The sequence below is a fragment of the Rhineura floridana genome, chromosome 9 (genome assembly GCF_030035675.1).
Source record: "Rhineura floridana isolate rRhiFlo1 chromosome 9, rRhiFlo1.hap2, whole genome shotgun sequence".
NCBI classification, from domain to species: Eukaryota; Metazoa; Chordata; class Lepidosauria; order Squamata; family Rhineuridae; genus Rhineura; species Rhineura floridana.
In genome coordinates, this window is record NC_084488.1 from 109,584,255 (window position 1) to 109,609,751 (window position 25,497).

At 45.8% G+C, this 25,497-nt stretch overlaps 1 protein-coding gene across 3 annotated transcripts in view; it reads left to right on the forward strand.

The window, feature by feature from the left end:
* Positions 1-12,664, forward strand: part of RASGEF1B (RasGEF domain family member 1B) — a 46,638-nt gene extending 33,974 nt beyond the window's left edge. For all 3 annotated transcript variants that reach the window (XM_061584776.1, XM_061584775.1, XM_061584777.1), the window contains exons 9-14: positions 601-680; positions 2,443-2,538; positions 5,391-5,486; positions 7,897-8,020; positions 9,079-9,151; positions 10,673-12,664. In XM_061584776.1, coding sequence (XP_061440760.1) covers positions 601-680; positions 2,443-2,538; positions 5,391-5,486; positions 7,897-8,020; positions 9,079-9,151; positions 10,673-10,697 — 494 coding nt within the window. In that variant the 3' untranslated portion in view covers positions 10,698-12,664. The remainder of the gene's footprint in view (positions 1-600; positions 681-2,442; positions 2,539-5,390; positions 5,487-7,896; positions 8,021-9,078; positions 9,152-10,672) is intronic.
* Positions 12,665-25,497: the final 12,833 nt, after the last annotated feature.

Consider the following 25,497-nt stretch of genomic DNA (forward strand, 5'->3'; position numbering starts at 1 on the left):
TTCTACTTACCAACAGACAAGCTCCTAATGATACAACATTGGTGTAGCACTTTCAGTAAGGGCCCTTGCTATTCTTCTGAGCGTAAATGGTTTTAACTCATTGTAATGTTGTATTTTTATATAGCTGTACCCTGCCTGGGACCTTACGGTGAAGGGTGGTTGAGAAATATGATGATGATGATGATTGTTCAGATTGCTTCACATGCATTATCTAGCTGTAATCCTTGCAACAACCCTGCAACCAGGGGTCTTATCCCCAATGTTGCAAAGGGGAAGGACTGAAGCTGAGAGACTGTGGCTTACCCTAAGGTCACCATGGCAGAGGCGAGATCTGAACCCGGGACTTCCTGATTCATAGCTGTTGGTTGTTATGCTATATGAGCTCTTGGGAGAGGAGGGAAGGAGACAGGGCTGTGTTTGCTACCAGTCCTGCAGCCCCCATTGTCCTAGTTACATCTTCATAGTTCTGCGGGGAAGCCGGTTTGTCATTTTGGCAATTATTTGATTCCCCCTCCATTTTAAAATATATGTATTCCTAAATATTTATGTGTTCTTTCACTCTTATCTCCCAATCTTCCTTGCCACCCTTTGAACTACAAGCTGGAATGAACATGAGCCCTGTTTCCAGACTAAAGAAAACCTGGTCAAAGGTCAAGACAGCCAAGTTTGACATTCTGGAGGTAAATCTGGTGTGAACATCTGAAGTCTCATTTTATCTAATCTACTTGCATTCAGGGAGGGGTGAGGAGAGGAGCAATCTTCTTAAGGGCCCATCACCTATGCAAACATACCTCCTGTTCTGTGCATTTTATCTACCCTTGATGTTCTGTTAAAGATGGAGGAAGATATAATAAATGTCCTGACTACATTTTGCTACGCTCTAAGTAGCAAGAAGAAAAGCTAGTAGAAAAATCTAGTAATCTATACTTTCCGTACGCCATTGTAATAGAATGTAGTGTGCATGGGAGATGACGTTGACTATTTATTTATTTTATTTATTTTATTTTGTTGCATTTATATACCGCCCATAGCAAGTAGCTCTCAGGGCGGTAAACAGAATAGGATAAAATACATGCATCATAATAATAAAATCACAAAACATATAAGACACAATGAAAACAAAATACAATTAAACAAAATATAAGATGATAAAAGGATTAGACTATGGATCTCTGTGTTGACGAATTTGTTAAATTTGCTGTTACTTCCAGATAACTTACCTAAGGCCACATCCACAGCATACATTTAAAGCATTCTACCAGTCATGGCTACCTGCAAAGCATTTTGGGAGCTGTGGTTAAGGGTGCTGAGAGTTGTGAGGAAACCCCTATTCCCTTCACAGAGTTACAATTCCCAGAGATGTCTGGGAAGAGGGGATTCCAGACTGGGAATTGTAGCTCTGTGAAGGGAATAGAGGTCTCTTCACAACTCTCACCACCCTTAGGAACATGGGAAGCTGCCTTATACTTGAGCCAGATCATTGGTCCACCCAGCTCAGTGTTGCCTGCACTGACTGGTAGCAGCTCACCAGGGTTTCAGGCAGGAGTCCCACCCAGCCCTACCTGGAGATGCCATTGGGGATTGAATGTGGGACATGCAGTATGCTCCACTCCTGAGCTACAGCCCTTCCCTTTAACATACCACAACTCCCAGGATTAGGTCCTCAAATGCAAAGATGTGCCACTGAACTCCAAAGTCAGGATCATTCAGACCATGGTATTCCCAATCTCTATGTATGGATGTGAAAGTAGGACAGTGAAAAAAGCGGATAAGAGAAAAATCAACTCATTTGAAATGTGGTGCTGTAGGAGAGCTTTGCTCATACCATGGACTGCGAAAAAGACAAATAATTGGGTCATAGAACAAATTAAACCAGAACTATCACTAGAAGCTAAAATGACGAAACTGAGGTTATCATACTTTGGACACATCATGAGAAGACAGGATTCACTAGAAAAGACCACAATGCTAGGAAAAACAGAAGGGAGTAGAAAAAGAGGAAGGCCAAACAAGAGATGGATTGATTCCATAAAGGAAGCCACAGACCTGAACTTACAAGATCTGAACAGGGTGGTTCATGACAGATACTCTTGGAGGTCACTGATTCATAGGGTCGCCATAAGTTGTAATCGACTTGAAGACACATAACAACAACAACAACAATGGCTGTTTAAAGTGGTATATTGCTGCTTCAAATATATGGCACAGATGTGGCCTAAATCAAATTTCTTATTATCTAAATGTGGAACTTTACAGTGGCTTTCACCTATCCATCTCTAGCCTTCTTGCAGTTTAGATGAGCCTTTATGTCATCTTAAAACAGGCTAATCACTGAATTAAATGCTGGGACTTCTAAATAATCTAGAATGCAGGTTCATGGTGTCTGTTGTGTTTGGCGTTGTATTGTGATCTACATATCCACTGTTTCTTTCCCCCATCTAGCATCAAATGGATCCTTCCAGCAATTTCTACAATTACCGCACAGCTCTGCGTGGAGCAGCTCAGAGGTCTTTGACAGCACACAGCAACAGGGAGAAGGTATGATTTACAACTATCTTTGTGTCTGGCCAGGGCTAAAATGTGCTCATTAAGTCTATGTGCACCAGGTGAGCCATCTGCCTCGTGCACAGCTTCCTGTTGCTGGGAAACCTTGAAAAACGTGCACTTTTGGTCACCAATCACCACTTTTTTCATAAAAAGGAGCATCACATCTGGCCAGTTTTATAGCACTCTGTGCGCTCTGCACAGGGGGGGGGAAAGGCACCCTTGAATTCTGTGCCAAGGTAATCAAAGTCTCGTGCCAAGTAAATCTCGCTTCTTACAACTTGTATAAATTATGCAAGCTAAGACAATTTGCATATTTCTCTTTCTTGGGATTATTTATTCTAGTTTTGCTAGTCATGAGATGAAGCTAGGTGCTGTGCAGCATACTAAATGCTCTCCCTCACCATTAAGAGTCAATTTCGACCATCCCTTGGCTCCTGAGATTGTGGCATGTATATTTGCAAATCGTAAGGCCTAAAAACTTCTTGTTTTTGCTTTTTTTAAAATGAAAGGCTTGATTCCTGGGAAGCTGAATTCTTCACCTGCACACAGCTCTGCTTCTATAGTAGAATATGGTGATCATGCAAACGCATTTGCATTTTGAATATGTAACATTCAATACAGCAACATGATTTAACCTTGTTATGCAGGAATAGGGAATACAAGGGGAATCTCTCTCTCTCTCTCTCTCTCTCTCTCTCTCTCTCTCAGAGGAGGTTCAGGAGGCTCAACTCATACCACCTTCTGTATCCTGGAACACAGTTCCTTTCCTTGAGTGCTAACATGGAAACCTGTATAAACTCATGCTAATAGCACATTTTAGTGCTAAGGATAAATTTTAAACTTTGACATGGGAACCCATCAGTAAGCCTCTGTTGATTATGATTGGCTGCACTAGTTCAAAGAAATCAGTTCAATCAGTAGGTCCTAGTTTAGGGGTGGGGAACCTTTTTTAAAACCAAGGGCCACTTTTCCCTCTGGGCCACCTTCTAAAGGCCACATGCCAGTGGTAGGCGGAGGCAGTCAGGGGCAAAAGTGGGTGGAAAAACAAACGTCAATTTTACTTTTGTCCTGCAGGTTAGTTGGCCCATGCGCTCACCCACGCACGTGCGCACACACACCCCTACCTCTCTGTCCTCCATCCAGACAAGAAAGAGGCAATATTGGAGTTCAAGGACACATTCAGCCAGGCAAACTCTGGGAGCAAAGCAGGCCTAGTGAGGGGCGTACCCTGAGGAGAGAGGCCTGGAGGGGAGCATTCAGCCCTGGAGCCAGAGGTTTTCCCATGCCTCACCTTTCCCTAGCTTAGGGACACCTCTATGTGCAAGGGATTGGATGTGAGGGCCTCTTTAATGTGATTCTTGCAAAGGCAGAAGGGACAGGAAAGGTTTGATACCCAACCCAGAGAAACTGGAAGAATCAATGGCCGGCTGGTGGTGGTATCAGAGACTCTACTTTAATTTTAATCAAGCAGAGAGGAGGGCTTTGTAACAGGGAAGGAGAACCTGATGTGATTGGGCTGCAATTCCCGTTGGCCCCAGCTGACATGGTCGGTGGTCACGGAAGATGGGAACTGGAGTCTAGCAACATCTGGAGGTTCCCCATCCGCACTTCAGAAGAATGCAGAAGAATCAAGCTGGAACACGAATTCTTTGGCAAGCCTTTCACTTCCGCCCTGATGGAAATGTGTTCTATTCCTGTGCAGTTCCTCAAATTTTGCCCTTGCCGCCTTTCACAGAGGATCAGTTTCTAAACGGGGTTCTCTCTTCTTTTCCATCTCCTGCCCCAATAGCCTGGCCTGTGAAAGAAATGAAGCAAAGCTGTAAAGATTAAGAAAGAAACTCTTTGCTCTTTTTTGGATGAAAGGTGTAAAGATGAAAACAGATGGAGCGAGGCTCTTCTGGCTGCTCCTTGGCCAAAGATATTCTCTGAATGTCTGAAGTTTTGGAAAAGCAGTGCACCCAGGGGCTCAGCTAAGCCTTTCAAAAGCCAGCCTTTACCTACATGATCAAATGTTTTTGGAGTGGGGAATGCTTGGAATAGAAACTGCGAAAGCGGATTGGAAAGATAATATGATCTAACTCCCTATCCAGCGTGGCTTTTTAAAGGTTTTTACGCTATTTGATCTGACTATGATTGTGATGCTTGCATGCGTACATTCATGTTCCATATGTACATCATTGGTGGGCATAGACATAAAGTACATAGGTTTGGGGAAGTGATGTGAGCTTGTATTATGACATACATGTTAAACTTTGACCATTTAAAACTTGGGCCCTGGGCATTCGCGGGGACTGGTGGCCAAAGGCCGGCATAAAGAGAAAGAGCTTTGGCAGAGCTTTAGAAGATGGCAACACCTTCCTCCTAGACATTACAATTTTGTTGTTGTTCATGGTTTTTATAATACACTTAACTCATAAATTAACTAACTACAACTTGGGTGAGCCAATGGCCATTGCACCTTGGCTAACAGTGCCACTGTCATGCTAGTTTCCGCTCTGCCGGGCTAGGGAAAAGGGCCGTAGCTCAGTGGTAGAGCATCCGCCTTGCATGCAGAAGTTCCTAGGTTCAATCCCTGGCATCTCCAGGTAGGACTGCGAAAGACCCTCTGTCTGAAACTCTGGAAAGCTGCTGCCAGTCAGTGTCGAGAATAGTGAACTGGATAGACCAGTGATCTGACTCTGCACAAGCAGCTTCCGAGGTTCTTCCTCCTCCAGGCTATGTACGTTAGTTGCTTTCAGGTTTTTACTGGAGCAACTTGAGTTTGCCAGCCATTGTGCCTGCTGTGCCGCCTCAGTTCTGGATCTGATGCTGAGCCTGGAATCCTGTTCTTCTCTCTTCCTTAGATTGTCATCCCTTTCTTCAGCCTGCTCATCAAGGACATTTACTTCCTCAACGAGGGCTGTGCCAACCGCTTACCCAACGGCCATGTCAATTTCGAAGTAAGTAGAGCGTGTTTGGAATTTCTCTAATGTGTTTTTAAAACTGTCAAGCTTTGCTAATTAAAAGATGAGCACAAAGCTTTGCCGGAGGATTGGCTCCCCGGTCTCTTGATGCTAATTGTGAGTTAAGACTAGGCCTGGAGATACAGGCTTCGACGTTTGGTGTCTGTTGGCGTGCCTGGACAGCACTCTTCAGTGGAGAACTTCTGCTCTGGTTTTTGTCTTTCTCCTCTCATAGTTGGTCGTGCCTTTCCTTTTAAAAGCAAACATACAGAATGCTGAATTGCTTTTAGAGTTACAAGGCCTTTCGTCCACTAGTGAGCACGCAACTACTCACCAGAAGGCTGTGTTCTGCCTTCTGAATACCAGTTCCTGGAAACTGCAGGAGAGGAGAGTGCTCTTGCACCCGGGTCCTATTCGTGGGCTTTCCACGAGCATCTTGTGGCCATGGTGAGAACAGGATGCTGGACTAGTGTTGACGTGTGTGCATTGTTGCGTGAAACAGCATACATTACGTTGGAGTTAAGTTGAGCAAGAAACTTCTTCAGAGCATTAGATCATGTTAAGAGTCTTTATCAAGACATTATGGCCAAAGGCTTAAGAGTAAATACATGTAGAGTTTCTTCAGTCACCCCCCTTCCGGTACCTCTCTCTCCAAAGGTAAACACAGAAGACAACCTCTCAGTTCAGAGGCAATACACAGAAGACTCAGCTTAACACAGATAGCTGCTAGAACTTTTCCCAGTCTATCGCGATGGTTACCATAGCAACGGCCTTGGCAGTCCGTTCCCAGACTGGGCAAAGACATAACTCCCCCTAGTTACAGTTTTTCAGACTTGATGGAAAACAGACTCAGTGACAGTGCGGTTCAATGGTCAACAACTAGATGGTCCACTGGCCTGATCCAGCAGGGCTCTGCTTATGTCCTTAAGGAGCAAATCTTCCTTCTAGGACAGGGAGGGAAGGAGTCTCTTTTTTTTTTTTTCTGTTGTGGGCTACATGCTGAAGGTGGGCGGGGCCTTAGGCCAAGGCTGCTGATGGAGGAGGGGAAGATCACTCTTGCCAGAGGTCTTCAGTGATTGCTTTCAGGAGGCTTCCCCTAACTGTTCCATTGTGCTGTCCATTTCAGCTTCCCTTCTGTTGCCCCTCCCCACTTGACTCCTTGTCAGAGAGCTGGACACACAAAGGAGCTGGCCTGTCACGTCTCTGTATGAGTCACTGTACTGACCTGTTCAGAGGCAGCTCAGCAGGTGGGGCGCTACTGCTCTAGCTCCCCAGCAGGTGGGGTGCTGTTGCTTACCAGGAGGGAGAAGGATGAGGCAGCAGGGAGGCTGGCACAGTGCAAACCCGGCTGCAGGAGCACAGGATTGGCTCTAAGGCTGTGTTTCCACCATGTTGCCCTCCCTGCTACCTGCTCCTCTCCATCCCAGTAATCACCAATAACCTTCTCCATCCAACCTATTTCTGGACCTGCCTCCTTCCAGAGAGGAGGCACACCTAGCTCAGGGACTCGACTAGTAGAGTTGGAAGGGGCCTATAAGGCCATCGAGTACAACCTCCTGCTCAGTGCAGGAATCCAAATGAAAGCATACCTGACATGTGGCTGTCCAGCTGCCTCTTGAATGTCTCTAGTGTTGGAGAGCCCACCACCTCCTAGGTAATTGGTTCCATTGTCACACCACAAAAACTAGCAAGTTTTTCCTGGTGTTCAGCTGAAATCTGGCTTCCTGTAACTTCAGCATATTATTCTATGTCCTGCACTCTAGGGTGATTGAGAGGAGATCCTGGCCCTCCTTTGTGTGACAACCTTTCAAGTCCTCAAAGAGTGCTATCATATCTCCCCTCAGTCTTCTCAAGGCTAAACATGCCCAGTTCTTTCAGTCTCTCCTCATAGGGCTTTGTTTCCAGTCCCCTGATCATCTTCATTGCTCTCCTCTGAACCTCTTCCAGTTTGTCTGCATCCTTCTTAAAGTGTGGTGTCCACAACTTGAAGTGCTAACCGGTGCTGAATAGAGGGGAATTAGTACTTCACATGATTTGGAAACTACTTTTGTTAATGCAGCTTAAAATAGCAGTTGCCTTTTTTGCAGCCACATCGCACTGTGGGCTCATGTTGTTGAACTGTAGCTCCCATTATCCATGCCCAGGCTGATAGGAGTTGAAGTCGAACAACTTCTGGAGGGCCTTGGGTGGGGTGGGTGGTAGGGATATAAGGATGAAGTGGTGTCTTCAATTGTTATTTTAGAAAAAAAGCAGTGTACCTCTGTTGCAACTATAGGAAACACTGATTTGGAATTTACACCATGCATTCTTTCCTCTTGCTTGACTCAAATTCTGATTACTTGTTGGGTTCCTTTTGTTTTTGCAAACATGTTTTTCCTTATCTTCTCTGTTGTCTTTTTAATTTCAGAAATTTTGGGAACTGGCTAAACAAGTGAGTGAGTTTATGACGTGGAAACAAGTGGAGTGCCCTTTTGAAAGGGACCGGAAAATCCTTCAGTATCTGCTCACTGTTCCAGTCTTCAGTGAGGATGGTGAGAAAAGTGCAAGCTTCAGTAACTGTGCCATGCACCCACCATCATTGATTCCTTTATTTTTTGGAAATACAGAAAACTGGCACAGCTTTATTGGATGTAGCCTCTTGTGGGGGAAAGGTGGAGTTTGTGTTTGATAGATCTGTTGGGTTCTGGGAAAGAGGGTTGAAAAACCCACAGTTCTACAAGTTGGCAGCCAAGTCCAACTATATATAATGCTGACAGGCTAGCATCTGTAGCGTCATCGAGATGCCCTCCATTTCCAATTGCTCTTTTCAAACCTTTTTGAGTGGGTTCGAATCCCCCCTCAGCCCTGACGCTTGCTAGGTGACTTCGGGCCAGTCACAGTCTCTTACCCTGACCTACCTTATAGGGTTGTTGTGAGGATAAAATAGAGAGGGGTAGAGCCTTGACCTCCTTGAAAGAAAGGTGGGATATAAATGCAGGCATAAATAAATAAAGGGTTCATGTGGCCCTTTAGGAAACAATCAAAAGCAAAGGCAAGACAGAGATGCATGTGATTCAGAGTTAAAAACTATACAAATCTAAAAATAATGCTGTTTTATCTAGTGCTGTGTTTCAAATAATGGTTGTTGGTTGCCTTGAGGATCCCAGCTGAGGCATAAAGGAAGGGATGTCATTATTTTAATCACTTTAACTTGAAAATCCATAGGCAAATATTCTAACCAAATAGCAGCAACAACAGAGCAATCATAATAGAGCAGAGGAGGGGAATCTTTGGCCCTCCACATGTTGTTGAACTACAGATCCCATAAGTCCTGACTCCTGGCCATGCTGGCTAGGGCTGATGGGAAATGTAGTTCAGTGACATCTGGAGGGTCATAGATTCCACACCCCTGTAACAGAGGATCAGAGTGGATAGAATAGTCTGCAATTTGTGTGGTTTTTTTAACCATATAAGATGCTGCATCCCGGCGTGATTACTGTACACTCAGAACTGTGACAGGTCCCCCTGCCTTGGAATGGCAGTACAGTCCTCTGAGGCAAAGATTGAAAGATGCCTGTAATTCTGACATTTTTGTTTCCTCTGATTGCAGCACTTTACTTGGCTTCCTATGAGAGCGAAGGCCCCGAGAACCACATTGAAAAAGACAGATGGAAGGCTCTCAGGTCAGTGTCAAAAGGGGATTGCCATCAAATCAACTAGCAGACTGCAAACTCGCTTTAGCATTGGATGCCTTCAGTGCCAAATGTTCCGCTGCTGCATGCCTCAACAGATGGACACAGCGTGAACTTAAAAAACAAACAAAACCTCTCATTTTAATTTCTGGGCTTTCCCCAAGAATTAGCGCAGGCCGTTTCATCTTCCTTTTCTCCCTTACCCACCCATCCCCAATGTACTCTTCCATTTTTAAAATTTGAAGGAATACGTATTTCCATTTTCCCTTGCCTTTTCTTGTTTGAAGGTTTTTGTCCAGTTAATCATTTCTAAGTTCTGCTTCTAAAGCTTCAGCCGACTCATTAAATGAAATGAAACGGTTGTTGTTATTATTGCACCAGTACGTTAATTCAGGCTTCCTAAAGTGGGTGCAGCTCCCATCATCCCTGACCATTGGCCATGCTGGCTGGGGCTGATGGGAGTTAGAGTCTGCGAACAACTGAAGGCTGCATTGCTTAAAGCCCTGTTTTGTACCTGCTTTGACAGTTAGGGAACTGAGGCATGCCGAGATGAAACAACGTGCCAGTCATAACAGAGAGGCCTGTGGCAACTGGGGAATTAAACATGCTCACATAGTACCTTTTGGCCCGAGGATGTTGCACAGTGTTTTTGCGCGCCCACAGGGCAGGGGTGGGGAAATGTGGCCCTCCGAGCATCTCTGTCTGGCCCTCAAGGCAAAAAGTGGACAGAGGAGGGGATGCAACCCTTGCCTTTGTACAGTAGACTACGTTCCTGCCATGTAAAAATCAAAGGTTCTTACACGCAACACCTCTCCACCCAGGCAAGCAAGAGACATGATCACAATTCAAGAGCGTATTCCCTACGGGCAAAAGCACTTGAAGACTGCTTGGAACGGGGCCATTTGTGGGTGTGGCATGGGAAGAGAAGGTGTGGCCTGGAGAGGCTCCCCAGGGCCTGATGGAGGCATGCAGGGCCGCCCCTGGTTTGATGTTCCTCCAACCCTCCTCTGCACTTTTGAAACATGTATGTGACACACTTTGGGGTTGCTATCTGTGGTGCTCCCAAGAGCTGCAAGGTTGTAGTCGCACAAATGCACACAGACCCATCTGGTGACAGTTCACAGGGAGACAGACAACAGGCAAAGTCTGCGACAGTCTGCAGATGATCAGGAACGGTTTCCCAATGTCCTAATTAATGGAGGCTGGTCCGTGAGGATAAATGGGGAACTGCCCAATATCCTCAAGGCTGCCTTCAGCCAGCTGCCAGCTGCCTGTTTTTTTACTTAGAGCTTGCCCAGAGGTGGTGCTGGCTGCCAGCTTCCTCCTCCTTCGTTCCTGTAGAAGTAAACAGGGAGGAGGTTGGAGACAAAACTAGAATGAGCTGGCTGTTCCTGTCGTTGGCTCTGGCGCCACCTACTGTTGACTTCCCTGCCTTCCACACACCAGTCTCAATGGGCACCAACCCCCACTGGTCCTAATGAGTATTTCCCTCTCTCTTTTTATCTCTTTCAGGTCAACACTTCTGGGAAGGGTTTAATATGTGACTGGCTTCCTGCTGTTGCTGCTGCGCTAACATTATTATTGAAGGCCGTTGATGCCACTTATTTATTTTCCCCCTCCCTCTTTTTCAATCGTGACATTTTAAGTTATGAGAGCTGTGCAGCTGGTTAAGACATGTCCGGACTTTATTATGTTAAGAACAAGTGCAACCTAACTTGAGAAGAAACAGACTTGACTTCTCAGACCTGATGGATCAGATTAAAAGCTGATTGATCAAAAGGGCAGTGATGAGGAAACCCTTTTGAAGATCTGACTCTTCTTGGAAACATTTTGAAACACCTGGATGGGATTCCATCACCACAAGCATCTTTTTAAACTTTTGCCTCGCTGTTCCTTTGTGCTAGCAACTTGCTGCTACTTGTGGGCTAGAGTCTGAAGCAAACTTTCATTCCAACTGTTGACATCCTGTCTTTCATGAAGAATGGAAAGGAAAACTGTCTCAGCTGATATTTTGCTGAGCGCATCTAGGAACTTTGGTTTCCTTCTTGGGGAAAGAGAAAAAAGTTCACAACACAGCAAAATGGGATGCTTAAGATTTGTGTTTATTTGTCATGCAAGAGAGATAATTATTATTCTGGGGGTGGGTGGAGGTTTTTTTTGTTTCTTCCTTGAGTTAGCTGCTGGCTGGCAAACTCTTATTTGTATATTATTTAAAAATAAAAAGTCGTTAAACTCAGTGCTGTGATAGGAAAAGCAGACACTAGAAGGAAATGTAGCAAATGTAACTAGGCTGTGTAGAAAAATCACCTATTTACAATTACTCTTGTGTTTTTGTTTGGTGTTTAAGGGCACATGCACACTGCAAACTTAGGCCCTATCTGCACTACACATTGATACCACTTTAATGGCTTCCCCGAATGAATCCCGGGAATTGTAGTTTTCTGAAGTGTGCTGAGAGTTGTTTGGAGACCCCTATTCCCCCCTCACAGAGCTACATTTGCCGGAGTGGTTTAACTATCAATTCCTTTTCCCAGGGAACTCTGGGAACTGTAGCTCTGTGAGGGTCAGAGGGGTCTCTTAACAACTCTCAACCCCCTTCAGAAAACTACAGTTCCCAGGACTTTCTGGGGGAAGCTATGACTGTTTAAAGTGGTATCATACTGCTTTAAATGTATAGTACAGATGTGGCCTTAAATCTGGTATGAAATCAATTTAACTTTCTGGCTTTCTTCAAAGAGCCATGCAAATTGTAGTTCTGTGAAAATATTCAGGGGAGAAGCCTGTAGCACAGGGATGGGGAACCCATGTTCCTGCTGATGTTGCAGAGATGATACAACTCCCATCGTCTCTGACCACTGGCCATGCCGGCTGGGGTTGATAGAGTTGGAGTCCAACAACATCTGGAGAGGCCACAGGTTCCCCACTCCTCTCTCACTTCATAAAACGTTCCTCCTGAAGTTCCTTTCTGGGGGAGCCAAAACATTTCAACCAGTTTGAGCCTGGCTTAAATTTGTGACTATCTTTTCTCCTCCTTTCCCCCCAGCCTACAGTATTGGTTCAACAATTAGACTTTTTTCCCTTCAGAAATCTCAGCTCAGAAGACTGTAGGTAGATTGAATATAAAAATTATCCCTTTATTTAGTTGTGGGTTAAAAAAAAAAAAGTTTGGAAGTAACTGCTGTAGTTATACTGAAATTGTTAAATCCTACAGTCAAAGGAAAGATCCTCAAGTAAAGTACTACTGTGAATTGAAAACAACTGGGTTTTTTTTCATGAGTTTACAAGCATTGTTTTGACTGTGAAAGAGGCCGTTTTGGTAGACATCTTAATGGAGGCTATAGTACTCTGAATGCTTAGCGTTGTACTTTGCCCCCTAGGAAATTCTGGTAAATGAAGCAAAACCCTTGAGCATTTGGCAGCCTAACTCTGAAGGAGGTCTTTCATTTGCCAAATCATATTCTAAGCACAGGGACTTGTATGTAATCAGTGCCACCATCCAAAATTGAAAACAAATAAAAAGTATATATACTTATATTGCCCTGCATACCTGTAGATTTGGAAAAGGAGTTCAAGGCTTGTCTCTCTCTCTACTCCCCCCCCCACTACTTCTACAAAAAAAACCAGACTCCCAATGTTGAAAGGGATGGAGTGTCTATTCCTTAAGAGATGTGCAGGATTGTAATGTTGAAGAAAGGCTTCCTCCCCACACACACATACACCCATGACCACAACTGTATTGACAGAATTTGCATGCATGCCTTCATTGTCTTGGGGGAAATGGATGTAGCATTCTGTCGGCTGTTCCCAGTTTCTCTGCAGGTGAGCAAATAACATCCAAACTGGCTAAAGTACATTTCCATCCATCAGTCCCCATTCTCTCAGTCACCGTGGATGGAGTCTATGCCCAAGTGTATGGCTCTGCAGCATTAAAAAAAGAATACAGACAGTGAGATTTTTAGGGCTAAAGCCTTTGACATTTAATGGGACCACAGTGCTAAGATCATAGATGTGCCTCTGTCCTTTAAAAGGCAGCAAGCAGAGGCTTACCTCCAGTCTTAGTACTGTGGTACCATGAACCTATCTCTGGTCTTAGCATTGTGGTGCTTAATGCTAACGCTGGAGATAAGAGATCTTCCTGATCGTAGCATTAGTGCTTAGATTGGAATTAATAGATCTTGGTGCCTGACATCATGCAGTGTTGGGTGCAGTGCATAGTGGCAAATTCAGAAGTGCAGGGTCCTTTCATAACAGTCACAGCCATTGCCCTCTTCTCAAATTATACCTTTCTAAGGTTAGAGAATAATCTGACCAGGCTTGAATACTGCTTTCTGCTTCTCTATCACTGTCACCGTTGGAATGTCCTTTCCCACTGTCAAGACATATTGCTTGAATTACTGAATTCAGTGTCTACACATTTATCTCATGCTGCTACCAGACTGCTTGATGGTGTAGATGGAATGCTATCATCAGGATTCACTGTCTCTTCTTCTGCAGTTTACAGACTTCTCACTCTCCACAAATTGGCTTTTGAAGCAGGAACTAATAGGGACTCCTTTCACTCTGATTGGCTCCAATCAGCAGGAAACAAGTTAGAAGACTCTTCTCAGTGGCTCACACACACTCCTTTCATGCTGATTGGCTCATAGGACACTGGACACATAGGGACCCTGCTGGGACCTGGCTCCCAAAAAAGTAAAGGCTCTAAGACCCCTTGAGACCTTGGATGATGATACCTCTGGTTGGGTAACTGACCATGGTGTGCTCAGAATTGCCTGATGGGCCAAATTCAGAGGCCTGGTAGGCCTAATTAGGCCCATGGGCTAGAGATTCCTCATCGCTGGATTAATTGCTTATGTTAATCCATTGAAAGCCTTTGTAATCAACAACAAAAAAATCTGTATCTTTGCTCCCAGGCCTAGTCCAATGATTTTTCCCCCCTTGGGCAAGGCAGAATAGTAAATGGCACCTGCCCATCAAAGTCAAGGTGCATGCTATCAAAGGCTTGTCAAGTTATTTTAGCAATTGGGCCAGAAACTCTGACTAGTATCCCCTACCCCACAGTTTTTGCAGTAACAATGCAGTAACATCAAATAAAATAGCTACTGCTGCTTTGTCACTATGGCAACCACCCCAGTCTGCCTAATGGTAGGGCCATGTAGACACCTCTTAGAAACTGGAGAAGCAAATGCATCAATATGACAGCACAATTCAATCCTCTGATCCCTTTGTGTGTGTGAAATACTCAAATGATTTTTACTCAAGTGATTTCCAAACACACAGAGAACGGCCCTGATCTTTCTTTGGCTACATGTGTTAAGTCTAGAATTATAGAATAGAGTTGGAAGGGGCCTATAAGGCCATCGAGTCCAATCACTTGCTCAGTGCAGGAATCCAACTGAAAGCATACACAAGATGGCTGTCCAGCTGCCTCTTGAATGCCTCCAGTGTTGGAGAGCTCACCACCTCCCTAGGTAATTGATTCCATTGTCGTTCCGCTCTAACAGTTAGGAAGCTTTTCCTGATGTTCAGTCAAAATCTGGCTTTCGGTAACCTGAGCCCATTATTCCATCTCCTGCACTCTGGGATGATCGAGAAGAGATCCTGACCCTTCTCTGGATGACACCTTTCAAGTACTTGAAGAGTGCTATCATATCTCCCCTCAGTCTTCTCTTCTCCAGGCTAAACATGCCCAGTTCTTTCAGTCTCTCCTCATAGGGCTTTGTTTCCAGTCCCCTGATCATCCTTGTTGCCCTCCTCTGAACCTGTTCCAGTTTGTCTGCATCCTTCTTGAAGTGCGTAGACCAGAACTGGACGCAGTATTCAAGATGAGGCCTAACCAGTGCTGAATAGGGGGGAACCAATACTTCACGCAATTTGGAAACTATACTTCTGTTAATGCAGCCTAATATAGCATTTGCCTTTTTTGTTAGGGATCATTAGGAAAGGTATTGAAAATAAAACTGCCAATATCATAATGCCATTATACAAATCTATGGTGTGGCTGCAGTTGGAATACTGTGTACAGTTCTGGTTGTCTCACCCCAAAAAGGATATTGTGGTGTTGGAAAAGATTAGAAAATGGCAACCAAAATGATCAAGGGGATGGAGTTACTCCTCTAAGAGGAAAAGTTGCAGCATTTGGGGCTTTTTAGATTAGACAAGACAGAAGTGTCTAAAATGATGCACGGCATGGAGAAAATGGATAGAGAAAAGTTTTTCTCCCTCTCTCATCACACTAGAACTCTTGGACATTCAATGAAGCTGAATGTTGGAAGATTCGGGACAGACAAAAGTACTTCACAGAGAGCATCATTAAACTATGTAATTTACTCCCACAGGAGACAGTGATAGCCACCAATTTGGATGGCTTTAAAAGAGGATTGGACAAATTCATGGAGGAAAAGACTATCAGTGGCTACTAGCCCTGATGGCTACGCTCTTCTTCTGTCCTTAAAGTGTGATGTCCAGGAGTGGATGCAGTACTCAAGATGAGGCCTAACCAGTGCCAAATGGAGGGGAACTAGAACTTCATGCAATTTGGAAACTATACTTCTGTTAATGTAGCCTAAAATAGCATTTCCCTTTTCTCCAGCCACATCAAACTGTTGGCTCTTATTCAGCATGTGATCAACAACAACTCCAAGACCCTTCCTGCATGTAGTATTCCTGAGCCAAGTATCCCCCAACTTATAACTGTGCACTTGATTTCTTTTTCCTAGGTGTAGAACTTTGCACTTATCCCTGTTAAATTTCATTCTATTGTTTTGAGGCCAATGTTCCAGCCTATCAAGTTTACTTTGAATATTGTTTCTGTCCTCCAGGGTATTAGCTCTCTCTCCCAATTTTGCATCATCTGCAGATTTGATAAGCATTCCCTGCACCTCCTCATCCAAGTCATTAATAAAAATGTCAAAGAGCACTGGGTCCTGGACTGAGCCCTGCGGTACCCCACTCATTATCTCTCCCCACTTTGAGAAGGAACCATTGATAAACACTCTTTGTGTACGATTCTGTAGCCAAATGTGGATCCACTTGATAGTTGTTCCATCCAGCCCACATTTAGCTAGCTTGCCAATCAGAATATCATGGGGCACTTTGTCAAAAGCTTTGCGGAAGTCGAGATATTTCCACAGTCTATCAGAGAGGTTACCCAATCAAAAAATGAGATAAGATTAGTCTGGCAGGATTTGTTCTTGTCAAATCCATGTTGGCTTGTAGTAATCATTGCATAATTTTCTAGGTGTTTATAGAGTGACTGCTTTATAATCTGCTCCAGAATTTTCTCAGGGATTGATGTCAGGCTGACTGGTCTGTAGCTCCCAGGTTCCTCCTTTTTCCCTCTTTGAAGATAGGGACAACAGTAGCCCTTCTCCAGTCATCTGGCACTTCACTCATCCTCCACGATTTTGCAAATACAATAGACAGTGTATCTGAGAATTCTTCAGCCAGTTCCTTTAATATTCTAGGATGTAATTCATTAGGCCCTAGAGATTTGAATTCATTCAAAGTAATTAGGTATTCCTTGACCATTTGACTATCAATCTCAAGCTGCAATCCTGCCCCTTCAACTTCATGTTTGCCAAGAGAGTAATAGACTCTCTTTGGGGAGAGGACTGAGCCAAAGTAGGAATTGAACAGTTCTGCCTTTTCTTTGTCATCCGTTATCATTTTGCCATCCTCAGTGAACAGCTGTATCACCATTTCTTTTCTCTGTCTTTAAGTATGCAAGTACCTGAAAAAAGCTTTTTTTCTTTTAGCATTCCTCACTAACCTCAGCTCATTTTCAGTTTAAGCCTTCCTGAACCCATCCCTGGAATTCTGTTCCACTTGTCTGTATTCTTCCTTTGTGGCCTGGCCTTCCTTCCATTTTCTGTATGTGTCCTTTTTTGTTTTCAGGTCATCTCTAAGCTTTTTGTGAAGCCACATTGGCAGCTTCTGCTGTCTTCACCCTTTATTCCTTGTTGGAATTGTTTGCAATTGTGCCTTTAGAATTTCCCCTTTTAGCAGAGCTTGGAAAAGTTACTTTTTTGAACTACAACTCCCATCAGCCCAATCCAGTGGCCATGCTGGCTGGGGCTGATGGGAGTTGTAGTTTAAAAAAGTAACTTTTCCAAGCTCTGCCTTTTAGTCTTCCACCCATCATGGACTCCTTTACTCATTAGGGTCGCTTGCCACAGAACCTTACTTACCATTGTTCTGCGTTTATTAAAATCAGTTTTCCTGAAGTGCAGGGTACGTGTATGGCTACTCTCAGCTTTTGCTTCCTTTAAAATCAAGAACTCAAGTATAGTGTGGTCACTTTTCCCCAGAGTTCCCATAACTGCCACTTCATCCACTAAGTCATCTCTATTTGTTAGAATCAAGTCAAGGATAGTTGATCCTCTAGTTCCTTCCTCTACTTTCTGTAGGAGAAAGTTATCTCCAACACAAGTCGAGAATTTCTTGGAGGGGCCATGCTTGGCAGAATTTGTCTCCCAACAGATATTGGGGTAATTGAAGTCCCCCATTATTACTATGCCATGCCTCCTTGAAACATTGGCAATTTGCTTTTCAAAAGTTTCATCCTAATCTCCTTCATTGGGTGGTCAGTAGAACTGCCAGCTGAGACTGGTGGGAACCCACCAGTAGGTGTACCAGTATGGCAAAAGAGACCATTATCAAATTCAGGAGGAGACAGATGAATGTTTATATCTCTCCTATCCTCAAAGTGCCTGTTTCTTTATTTTATTTCTGAAGCAAATGGCTTGCAATAGGGTTATATTGCACTTATATTAGTTTGATTTAAACGCTTTTCAAATGAATATTCGGAACAATCATATTTTTTCAAAAACATTTTAAATATAAAACAATTATGAAATAAGTGTGGACTGCACTTAGTCATACTGGTTATATGGAAATGGACTGCTTTCAAGTCGATTCCAACTTATGGCGACCCTATGAATAGGGTTTTCGTGGTAGGCGGTATTCAGAGGTGGTTTACCATTGCCTTCCTCTGAGGCTGAGTGGCAGTGACTGGCCCAAGGTCACCCAGTGAGCTTCATGGGATTCAAACCCTGGTCTCCCAGGTTGTAGTTCAACACTCTAACCACTACGCCACACTGACTCTCAACTGGTTATATGCCGTGTGTTATTTAAGGCTTCTTTATTTATTTGGTTTCCATCCCAACTTTTACCCCAGGAAGCTCTCCAAGGTGGCTTCATATAAAATAATAAAATATAATTGTATTAGGATTGCTTCTACCTCCTCTGACGCAGTAGTTAACTTATCTGTGGAAACACTTTATATTTTCCTCTACGTGTTCCATGATGACAACACTTTTGGCTCTCAAGCTCTCTGGGGTAAATGTGTTCTGTTTATAGTGCTTAAATGAATCCTTGAAGGGGTGGTAGGGAGAATTAAAAGACGGTATAGTGTTGACAGTCAAAAGCAGCCACTGTTTGGGGATGGAGACTGTTGATCTGGCTTGCAATTTGAGTGTGTGCATACCAAAGCAGCTTTCCTGAGTGACAGGAGCCTTGCCACATTAGTGGCAGCAGGTGAAGCCAGACGTGGGACTCCCTCTTTTGAAAAGAGATGCAAATACGATTGCCCCAGGCAAGCTGGAGGCCCTTCACTTTGGATGCAAATGAGCTTGGCTTCGGATTGCAACAATAGACGCCTCCTTCCCCACTGTCCTTTCTCTCTGTTTCCCATTCTGTGCGGCAGATGTGATGATGATGATGCGAATCTGGAAGGAGGAGGAGGAGGCAGAAGAGAGACTGTGTTGGAAAAAGGAAGGGACAAGATTCCAAGGGTGGTCGTGCCATAGATTTTGTGGTACAGTTCTGGTTGCCTCGCTGCAAAAAGGGTGCAATAGAGCTGGAAAAGGGAAACTAAAATGATCAAGAGGAGTATCTTTCCTAAGAGGGAGAGGTTACCATATTTGGGCCTTTTTGATTTAGAAAAAAGGCTAATGAGATGGGACATGATAGAAGTGTATACGATTACGCCTGGTGAGGAGAAAGTGGACAGGTGGAATGTTTCCCTCTCTTGTAACACTAGAAGTCATGGATATCCAATGAAGCAGAATGTTGGGAAATTCAGGACATGCAAAAGAAAGTACGTCTTCATGCAGTGCTGTCAGGCCCAGGATGTGACTCAGGAACCAGACCAACGACTGTAGTTAATTCGTGTTTTATTAGGGTAATGTCCAAACAAAGACTGCGTTTTCTCATGAATCAATACAGGGATACAGGTCCTGCGGCATTGGGAGAAAGTTGACAGAGCAAGGGACTTTTTCCCGCCTGTTCTTTAAGAAGGGGCCAAACGGGCGCGCAATCTTTCGCTCCTCCTTAACTGCCCCTCAGGTACTGCCCGCCTTCCCCCCTTCTCTCCTGTCTTTTCAGCTGTCTGCGTGTGCGCGGTGAGGGGGGAAGCATCACCCCCTCCTCTTCTGAAGTTTCCGATTCCAGGATGGGGGATAGGAGAGGGGCTGATGGTAAACTGCCTCCCCGCTTTTCGGCTGTGAGCAGCCCTCCCTCTTCCCCCTCTTGCTCTGAGCCTGAAAGAGGGGGAGGCGTGAGAATGTCCAGGGAGGGCTCAGGCTCCCCGTTGCTAAGCGACCTTATCACTGGCAGTTCCTCTGTTTCGTCTTCGCTCCAAAGGGGGGAAGTTCCTCCCCCTTCCCTCTGCCATCCATCCGAATACTCTTCTCCCAACTCTCCGGGATCCAGCTCCCCGGGATTGGGACCCCAGCTCTGCCTTCCGACACCATCCCCCCTCCCAGGCTGTGCCCCCCTCCCCTTGTCTGGCTTGGGACGGTGGGGAAAACGTTGATGGAAAAGTTTTACCAATTCTGGAGCATGCACATCAGCTGCATCTTCCCATGATCTGTCAGCCACCCCATAGCCTTTCCAGTGAATCAAGTACTGCAGCTTGTGGCGTCTGATCCTGGAATCTAAGATCTCCTCAACTTCAAACTCAAGCTGCTCATTTACCAGGAGTGGAGCTCCGGGAGGTTCCTCCGGCCGTAACTCACTGGGAGGGGCGGCTTTCGTTAAGAGGGATCAATGGAACACAGGATGTATTTTAAACGTGTCAGGCAGCTTCAGTCAGTACGCCACGGGATTGATTTGAGTTTCTATTTCGAAAGGACCCACCCTCTTGTCTTGTAATTTTCTACATTTGCCCGGCATCTGGAGGAAGCGGGTGGACAGCCATACCTGGTCTCCCGGTTGAAGGGGGGGGGGCTCCTTCCTGTGCAGGTCAGCAACTCGCTTGTACTCCGTTTTGGCTTCGTTTAACTGCTGTTTCAGTGTCTGTTGCGCCGCTTGCAATTCCTTAAGGAAGTTCTCAGCTGCCGGTACCAGCATTCCTTCTGAGCTGCTTGGAAAGACTTTACGATGGAATCCATAATTCGCGAAAAACGGGGTTTGTTGAGTGCTGGAGTGCAGAGAATTGTTGTAGGTGAACTCTGCAAAATGCAAATATGATACACAGTCAGTCTGTTGATAGGACACATAACTTCGTAAATATCTTTCCAAAACGGCATTCAAGCGTTCCGTCTGCCCATCTGTCTGGGGGTGATGGGCGGAGGAGAGTTTTAATTCCGTCTGCAACTGTTTCCACATTGCTCTCCAAAATTTGGCTGTGAACTGAGTTCCTCGGTCTGAGACTACGCTGTTTGGCAATCCATGCAGCCGGTAGACTTCTTTTATGAATAACTTGGCCGTTTCTTTAGCCTCTAAGGCCCCTGCACAAGGAAGAAAGTGTGCCATTTTGGTAAGTAGATCCACCACTACTAAGATGGCTGTCATTCCTTGGGACTTGGGTAGATCAGTTATAAAATCCATGGAGAGGTCCTTCCAGGGTTCGTGTGGGACAGGCAATGGTTGTAACAGTCCTGCTGGTGTCCCTGTTTGTGTTTTTGTCCGCAGACAGACAGAGCAGGACTTTACATAACTCTCAATATCCTGACGCATTTTAGGCCACCAGAAGTCCTTGGCTACGTTCTGAATGGTCTTGTAAATCCCAAAGTGTCCCGCTGTGATGGAATCATGACACTGGCATAGGATTCTGAGCCTTAATTCCCCTTCTGGCACATATCTGGCGGTTTTGAACCATAACAGTCCATTTCTCCAGTGAAAGGTTACTTCTGAGTCTTGACCTTGTCCCGTCTCCTGCTGATATTTTAGCATGTCTGCATCTTCTTGTTGTGCCTTTTTGAGTTCCTCTTCCCATGAAGGCTGGCATACTCCCAACGTTAATTTCTCTGGCGGGATTATGTACTGAGGCTGGTCCTCGGATTCACTTTCTTTGTATTGTGGCTGTCTGGATAAGGCATCCGCTCTCTGGTTTTTGGCTTGGGCATGGTAAGTAATCTGGAAGTTAAACCTAGTGAAGAACTGGGACCATCTTATCTGTCTCTGGTTCAGCTTTCTGGCTGTTTGGAGGCTTTCAAGATTCTTGTGGTCGGAGCGCACTTCAATTCGATGAGAGGTCCCCTCTAGGTATTGTCTCCAGTTTTCAAAAGAGTCCTTGATGGCCAGCAGCTCCTTCTCCCAAACTGTGTAGTTCTTCTCTGCAGGCTTTAACTTCCGAGAGAAGTACGCACAGGGGTGCAGCTCCTTCCCTTCTTGGTCTAATTGTAGCAGGACCCCCCCGATGGCAAAATCTGAAGCATCTGCTTTCACTACGAAAGGGCGGTTTGGATCAGCAAAGCGCAGAATGGGCTCAGTAGCAAACCTTCTCTTCAGCTCCTCAAAGGCCTCGGTGGCGTTCTCTGTCCATTGAAACTTCTTCTTCCCCCTTAAACAGTCAGTCAGAGGAGCTGTTAATTTGGAAAACCCTGGAATGAACTTTCTGTAATAATTGGCAAACCCCAAAAACCGTTGTACATCCTTTTTGGTGACAGGTTGGCCCCAGTCCAATAAGCAGCTTACTTTCCCTGGGTCCATCTCCACGCCTTCCGCTGAGATTCGATATCCAAGGAAGTCTAGAGACTTGAGGTCAAATCCACATTTCTCTAATTTAGCAGGTGATTTTCTCTCAGTCTCTTCAACACCGTCTTCACATGCTGGTTGTGGTCTTCCTGGTTCTTTGAGAACACCAGGATATCATCTAAGTAACAGATTACATACGTGTCCAACAAGTCTCTAAACACGTCGTTCATGAATTTTTGAAAAATTCCTGGACTTCCACAAAGCCCGAACGGCATGACCAGGTATTCATACTGTCCGTAAGCGGTCAAGAATCCTGTTTTCCATTCATCTCCCTCCTTCATTCTGATCAGATTGTACGCTCCTCTCAAATCCAACTTCGTGAAGATTTTGGCAGAGCGCAGTCGGTCCAGCAACTCTGAGATCAGGGGCAGTGGGTAGCTGTTGGGGATGGTGATCTGGTTCAATGCGCGATAGTCGTTACAGGGTCTGAGTTCCCCCCCTTCTTTTTCACAAACAATAGTGGCGCTCCAGCAGGGGATTGTGAGGGGCGTATGAATCCTCGCCTCAGGTTTTTATCCAGGAATTCCTTCAGGGCCTCCCTCTCATTCTCTGTGAGAGAGTAGATTCTCCCTGATGGGATGCTGGCTCCTGGCACTAGATCAATCGCACAGTCGTAAGGGCGGTGGGGGGGTAAAGTCTCTGCCTCTTTTTCATCAAACACATCTTTGAATTCTTCATACTTTGGCGGCAGGGTCACTTGCTCGATCTCTTGCACTGCCCCCGCTAAGGTGTTCTTGATTCCTTCAGGTTGACAGTTCTCCTGGCAATACTGTGAGGTGAACCACACCACCGCCTCCTTCCAACTTATTTTGGGTTCATGCTTTGCTAGCCAGGGCATTCCCAGAATCACCTCAAAGTTCGAGAGATCTGACACGTATAGCGAAATGAACTCTTCGTGCCCAGGGATTTGAAGTTTCACTTCCTCCGTGGCTTGTGTCACCCCTCCTGACTTCAGGGGTCTCCCATCGATAGTCTCCACAGCTAGGGGAGCGTCCAGTTTCCACCGGGAAATTCCATGACGCTTGACTAACTTTGCATCAATAAAATTTGTGGAGGCTCCACTGTCAATTAAGGCAGTGGAATTAAACACCACTCCTCTGGAAGTTGTAATCCGAATAGGCAAGACCAACACCCCCTTTGAGGGAGGTTGGATCGTTGGGAGGCCTTTATACAACGCTGCCCCCAGTCCACCGGCCTGCACGTGGACTGGGTGTTCTAGTTTCCCGATGGCTCGGCTTTCCCCCCTTTCAGTCCACAGTCTCTGGCCACATGGCCCGGCTTTGAACAATAAAAGCATAAACGTTCCCGGCATCGTCTTTCCTTTTCTTCTTCCGACCGTCTTGGCCTAGCCCCTCCCTGTCCCTCAGTTGCATTACCTGCCATCACTGTAGTGGGAAGGGTCTTGTTGCGGGATGCCGAGGCTGAGTATCTCGGGACCTCCTGCTTCCTTTCCAGGCGCCTTCCTTCCATCCGGTGATCTATCTGTAGGCATAGCCGGATGAGCCCTGGTAGGTCAGCGGGGGGGGGGGAGGTCCTGGCCAACTCATCCAGGATTTCAGCATTTAATCCACTCCGGTACATAAACATCAGGGCGGCGTCATTGTAACCAGTTTCCTGGGGCAGAATTTTAAAAGCGTTAGTGTACTCGGAAACAGTCCCTTTAGCTTGCTTCAGAGCGCCTAGTTGCCGCGCTACTGTTTCAGCCCTTTGCGGGTCTTGAAACATCTCGGTCATCTCCTGTATAAATCCTCTGTACCTTCCTAAGACGGTATCCTTTCTCACGAGATACGGAGTCACCCATTTTGCAGCTTCTCCCTCCAGGAGGCTAATCACGAAAGCTACTTTAGCCCCATCGTCTGGAAATTCCGTGTGCCTGACATCCAGATATAACTCACATTGAGCCACGAAGGTTGCCAACTGATCACTTTGTCCCGCGTATTTTGGGGGCAATCCAATGGGAACCTTTACTACAGCAGCTGGAGGGGCTGTTCACATCTGGTCTATCGTGGCCTTCAAGGTTTGATTATCCGTCTTCAGCGCCTTGACTGCTGCTAGCAGGGCTTGAACATCCGTCTGCAAATCAGCTACCTTAGTCCTCAGGAGTTCCACTTCTTCCGTCTCAGAAGTGGGGTTCGTCCCCCCCGCTGCTCCCTTTGACATCTTGTCCCAGTCAAGTGAAGAGAGCGTTGAGGGTGATTTAGGTGGCTCTGTCAAGCTGTCAGGCCCAGGATGTGACTCAGGAACCAGACCAACGATTGTAGTTAATTCGTGTTTTATTAGGGTAATGTCCAAACAAAGACTGTGTTTTCTCATGAAGCAATACAGGGATACAGGTCCTGCGGCATTGGGAGAAAGTTGACAGAGCAAGGGACTTCTTCCCGCCTGTTCTTTAAGAAGGGGCCAAACGGGCGCGCAATCTTTCGCTCCTCCTTAACTGCCCCTCAGGTACTGCCCGCCTTCCCCCCTTCTCTCTTGTCTTTTCAGCTGTCTGCGTGTGCGCGGTGAGGGGGGAAGCATCACCCCCTCCTCTTCTGAAGCTTCCGATTCCAGGATGGGGGATAGGGGAGGGGCTGATGGTAAACTGCCTCCCCGCTTTTCGGCTGTGAGCAGCCCTCCCTCTTCCCCCTCTTGCTCTGAGCCTGAAAGAGGGGGAGGCGTGAGAATGTCCAGGGAGGGCTCAGGCTCCCCGTTGCTAAGCAACCTTATCACTGGCAGTTCCTCTGTTTCGTCTTCGCTCCAAAGGGGGGAAGTTCCTCCCCCTTCCCTCTGCCATCCATCCGAATACTCTTCTCCCAACTCTCCGGGATCCAGCTCCCCAGGATTGGGACCCCAGCTCTGCCTTCTGACAAGTGCAGACTTGAACTATGGGATTCGCTCTCACGGAATGTAGTGAATCCCCTTTAAAAGAGGATTAGACAAATTCACGGAAAGCAGGGCTATCAACGGCTACCAGCCACAACGGCTGTGTCCTGCTTCCACTGTCAGAAGCAATATGCCTCTGAATGCCAGTGGCTGGGAATCACAAGTGGGGAGAGTGCTCTTGCGCTTCGCTCCTGCTTGCAGGCTTCCCATTGGAGCATCTGGCTGGCCACTGTGAGGACAGGATGCTAGAGGCTAGATCAGCATTTGGTCTGAACCACCAGAGATGTTCTCATCTTCTTAATCTAAGAAATGCAAGGGCACAGCAAGGAACGTCTTTGTTGGTTCTTTGAGCCTTAAACCACCACCACCCATCGGCAATATGGAGGCTAATAACGTTGACCGACTTACAGCTTGTGTTCCCAACACAGCTGCTGTTCTGCCCAGGATGCTGCTCCCCTGAATTTTCTTTTCTCTTCAGAAGTGGAGAGTGGTCG